Source organism: Amblyraja radiata, chromosome X, assembly GCF_010909765.2.
Source record: "Amblyraja radiata isolate CabotCenter1 chromosome X, sAmbRad1.1.pri, whole genome shotgun sequence".
Lineage (NCBI taxonomy): Eukaryota > Metazoa > Chordata > Chondrichthyes > Rajiformes > Rajidae > Amblyraja > Amblyraja radiata.
In genome coordinates this window covers 13,054,172-13,059,414 of record NC_045999.1, presented here as the reverse complement: position 1 = coordinate 13,059,414, position 5,243 = coordinate 13,054,172, and the positions used below count along the sequence as shown (strand labels likewise).

At 47.8% G+C, this 5,243-nt stretch overlaps 1 protein-coding gene across 1 annotated transcript in view; it reads right to left on the bottom strand.

Annotated features, from left to right (window-relative positions):
• foxb1 (forkhead box B1) overlaps window positions 1–889 on the bottom strand; it is a 1,842-nt gene extending 953 nt beyond the window's left edge. The window contains exon 1 of the mRNA XM_033014936.1: window positions 1–889. This exon is cut by the window's left edge and continues 953 nt beyond it. Within this exon, the coding sequence (XP_032870827.1) occupies window positions 1–414 (414 nt within the window). The 5' untranslated portion in view covers window positions 415–889.
• Between the last annotated feature and the right edge of the window lie 4,354 nt (window positions 890–5,243).

The window sequence follows — 5,243 nt, the reverse complement described above, 5'->3', positions numbered from 1 at the left end:
TAGCCGCAGCTTGGCTTGTTGTTGCAGATAGTGCGTGGCGTCCGACTGCTTGTTCACCGCCAAATGGTCTGCCTTCAACACCTTGAAACGTTTGCGGCGTCTCAGGAAGCTGCCGTTCTCAAACATATCTCCGCAGTTGGGGTGCAGAGCCCAAAAACTGCCCTTGCCCGGCTGGTCGGGTCTCCGAGGAATTTTGATGAAGCAGTCATTGAAGGATAGGTTGTGTCTGAGCGAGTTCTGCCACCTCTGTGTGTTCTCACGGTAGTAAGGGAAGCGGTCCATGATAAACTTGTAGATCTCGCTGAGAGGCAGCATCTTTTCCGGGGAGCTTTGGATAGCCATGGCGGTCAACGAGATGTAGGAGTAAGGTGGCTTCTGGTCGCTATACGTGTTTCTGCCCGGGCGAGGCATCATCAACGAAAACAGCAACAAAAAAACAGAAGGAAAAAAAACAAACACGAAACCACAATTCAAGTCTTGAGGAATGATCTCACCCGCTCAAAGTTCAGAAACTAGCCCCCACCTCAAAGTTAGCCCAACTTGGCAGAGAGTCGACTCTGGAATCTGCTGCTCTTCGAGGTCTCTCTCAATCTCTCTTTCTCTCTCTCCCTCTCTCTTTCTCTCTCTTTCTCTCTCTGGGTGAAATGTTGGCTGTGGTTCACCCGCTCACACCGGAGATGTTGGTTGAATTGATGCGAGCGGTCAGAGGTGGGCTGCCGGCGAGACTGGCGGACGGACGGTGTGTTTCCGCAGTGTGCAGCGATGGGCCCGCTGCTCCCTCAGTGCCGCTGCCGCCGACTAACTGCTCCCATCGCCGCTAGTACCTTCATTTAGCGCTGACATGTGCGAGACACTCAGTTAATGTAGCGCTCTCGTCGTCACATGATCTGGCGCATTTGGGAAAGAGCGGTGCCTGCTTACATTTACACCTATTTACATGGCTACCGCCGGCCAATAGAATCCATTTACATCCCCACACAGTTAGGGGTCAAATCGGAAGAGTGAAAAAATAAGCAGAAGGCAAGAAAGATGCCCGGTAACGGAGACCGGCGCGGTCAGCCACCGGTTTAATCTGCCATTCCCACTCGCCCAGCGAATCCCTGTGGAATCCCCGAGAGGGTGGAGATGCCTTGTATTTTTGTTAATGTCCTCAATAACCGGCTATCTCGCTCTCCCCCCGTTCATCTGCTACCCAGGAAAAAAACCCTCGGGTTAACAATACATCCCACGTCCGGCTATGTGAAGCTGCCTCGCCGATAGCCAGCTCGCAGTCGGAAGCCGAATGCACTGACTCCCAAGACTGAACTGCGAACTTTAAAACATTGACTAAAAACAATGTACAATTGCCTGCGCCAGACACGAGCTAACTTACAAATGGACCTTTCTATAATTTTTATATCCATTAGCCAATTCGAAACCAGAAGCCTTCATTAAAAAAAAACTGAGTGCTGATTCAATGCGTATTAGTAACTCGCCAAATCGTAACTTAAACACGGTTATTTCTAGAGATTAAATCGTGTCATTAATATTAAAATGCTGGCGGAGGCCGGTTTGAATGCGAGCGCACGTTTCCTCTTATTAATCAAGCTACTTGAATCAATCAATGTCACCTCTCGAGGAAAAAAAACCCAAGCGAAAATAGCTGGGCAGAAACTTTCTAAATGCTTTCTGTGGGAAATTAGACTGTAATATGCGCACAGGCATCGGAATATGGGGGTGATCTACTGGTAAAATTACATGCAAATGTGGAGAGGGATTGCAACTAATACCACATGAAACGCCCAGAAGTCAATTATATTAATATGTAGATAAAAAAACAAAAGACTCGCTGTAATAACCGTTTAGTCTTCATCTCAAACAACTGTCCCGCTACTGCGCCGAGAGTTTGCATTAGGTCTCTTCCCAAAAGCAAGACCACACACGAACCAGGTTAGTAATAATTTATGGTAATTCCCCCCCATAAATCCACAACCGCCTCTATCCGCATCCAAACACTCCCTAACCAACCAGACAAATGACAAACACAATATTGGTTTTGATCGCTAATGTTTACACGCCTTAAACGCGCAGGTGTGGTTCATTTCGAGTTTTTAAGATGAAAATATGGAGATAGGAACTTGCAATGACCCCCCGAATATTTACTAAACACGGGCGAGAGGGGGGGGGGGGGGGTGAGGCTCGCTTAGTTCGCCTTGCGGTTACCAAGGCTATATAAAAAAACTGCGCTTGCAAACATCGCTTCCCCCTGTAGAAAGTCAACTCCACGCTGTGACCGCGCATGTACTGGGCAACCACTGACTGATTTGGAGAAGGCCGTATGTTTATCACTTTAATTTTTTTTTATAATCTATGAGTACTAACAACGAGAATTATAACAATGAGTATTAATGAGTGTTGATTCCGGGCACCTCACTCTGTGGATCGGAGAGCCGCCTGAAGCAAAGAGTCTTGTCCTCAAATATCGCCCTAAAACTTCAGTGTCTTGAGACTAATCAACTTTGTTTATTTTTCCTTTCATTTTCCAATATAAACTTTGCGTTATTCGTCCGACCCGCCTTCAAACAAACCACGGTAACTTTTTTTTTGCCGTCTCCAGTCTCCTGTCAACTGGGCTTCGAAAAAAAAAATTGGCGAATTCATCAACGTAGAGTTAGTGGTTAAAAAATAAATCAGACGGCGTGAGGGTAACTTTCTGCATTGGCCCCGGCATCTGATTAAATTTTAGAACACACAGTTAATGTGATAAAATTGGTGTTATGCTAGCGCTGGAACGGCCGTGTAATGTGTGTCTTGGTTGGTCGTCTGCACAAAGAGACACAAAAGTTCTCTAAACTAAATTACATTGCACTTCTGAACTGCGATGCAATTTGAAGTATCTGTTACAGAGAGGGTTTGTGAACAGTTCTGTGTGTGTCTGAAATTGAATAACAAAGCAACGTTGTGAAGACTCTCTAAGTGAAGTGTTCAGGCATGACATTCGCAGGGTGACGGCAGACAAAGCCAAGGGGTCACTGGGATGAAAAACGAATCAAACAGCTACTTTCACACGTTTGCCGTCGACTGCGGCATCGCCCAACAATAGGGAACAAATGTAAGAAAGGGGTAAAAGGGACTCGGCTTTCCATCTAACAGACGATAGTGGGACAACATTGTCGGAGTCGAGTCAATATCAAACAATATCATTTGTTGAATTAAAGCTCGCTTACAATTTCTTTTATTCTCCGCCGCGGCTTTGGTTCCCTACGAGCCGGCAGATTCGTCGCTCGCTGCGGGGATTTCCGGTGGCCCACGGCCGCTCCGTCTTAGCGGCGTCGCTGCTCGACCTTCCACCAATGTTGGGTGCGGGCAGTGTACCTACTCGTCGCCCTACGGCGGGGGTTGAGGGTGGCAATGAGGGTGGGTATAGAGTGGGTATAGAGTGGGTATAGAGTGGGTGTACAGTGGGTATAGAGTGGGTGTAGAGTGGGTATAGTGGGTATAGAGTGGGTATACAGTGGGTATAGAGTGGGTATAGAGTGGGTATAGAGTGGGTATAGAGTGGGTATAGAGTGGGTGTAGAGTGGGTATAGAGTGGGTGTAGAGTGTGGGTATAGAGTGGGTATAGAGTGGGTGTAGAGTGGGTATAGAGTGGGTGTAGAGTGGGTATAGAGTGGGTGTAGAGTGGGTGTAGAGTGGGTATAGAGTGGGTGTATAGAGTGGGTATAGAGTGGGTATAGAGTGGGTGTAGAGTGGGTATAGAGTGGGTGTAGAGTGGGTATAGAGTGGGTATAGAGTGGGTATAGAGTGGGTATAGAAAGTGGGGATAGAGTGGGTATAGAGTGGGTATAGAGTGGGTATAGAGTGGGTGTAGAGTGGGTATAGAGTGGGTGTAGAGTGTGGGTATAGAGTGGGTATAGAGTGGGTGTAGAGTGGGTATAGAGTGGGTATAGAGTGGGTATAGAAAGTGGGGATAGAGTGGGTATAGAGTGGGTATAGAGTGGGTGTAGAGTGGGTATAGAGTGGGTGTATAGAGTGGGTATAGAGTGGGTATAGAGTGGGTGTAGAGTGGGTATAGAGTGGGTGTAGAGTGGGTGTAGAGTGGGTATAGAGTGGGTATAGAGTGGGTATAGAAAGTGGGGATAGAGTGGGTATAGAGTGGGTATAGAGTGGGTGTAGAGTGGGTATAGAGTGGGTGTAGAGTGGGTGTAGAGTGGGTATAGAGTGGGTATAGAGTGGGTATAGAAAGTGGGGATAGAGTGGGTATAGAGTGGGTATAGAGTGGGTATAGAGTGGGTATACAGTGGGTGTAGAGTGTGGGTATAGAGTGGGTGTAGTGTGGGTATAGAGTGTGGGGATAGGCAGTTGGCAAAGAACGGGCATAAAGAGTGAGCATTGAAAATGGCACAAGCTCACAAGTTATAGGAGTAGAATTAAACCATTCGGCCCATCAAGTCCACTCCGCCATTCAATCATGACTGATCTCTGCCTCCTAATCCCATTTTCCTGCCGTTGACACTCGTTCTAATCAAGAGTGGGATATAGAGTGCCTTATGAACCTTCTGAATGTTGTAGTCGACAGGGCAGTACTCTGCACGTCGCCAACTTGGACAATTTTACATTTTTTTTATCAAGCCAATTAACCTACAAACCTGTACGTTTATGGGGTGGGTATAGGAGTGGGGATATGGGGTGGGTATAGGAGTGGGGATATGGGGTGGGTATAGGAGTGGGTATATGGGGTAGGTATAGGAGTGGGGATATGGGGTGGGTATAGGAGTGGGGATATGGGGTGGGTATAGGAGTGGGGATATGGGGTGGGTATAGGAGTGGGGATATGGGGTGGGTATAGGAGTGGGTATATGGGGTGGGTATAGGAGTGGGGATATGGGGTGGGTATAGGAGTGGGTATATGGGGTAGGTATAGGAGTGGGGATATGGGGTGGGTATAGGAGTGGGGATATGGGGTGGGTATAGGAGTGGGGATATGGGGTGGGTATAGGAGTGGGGATATGGGGTGGGTATAGGAGTGGGTATAGGAGTGGGTATATGGGGTGGGTATAGGAGTGGGTATATGGGGTGATCCCAGTAGATATGGAGAGTGAAGAGTTGGTAATTGGGCTGGACATAGTAGCATTGAAGGTGCCAATGAGAATGGGCAGAGTGTAGCATGAAGGGTAGGCATTGAGAGTGGACATGGAGATGGCGGGCATTCACTGATGGTGCGGGCATTCACTGCGGCCATTGAAGCTGGAAACCGAGTGGAC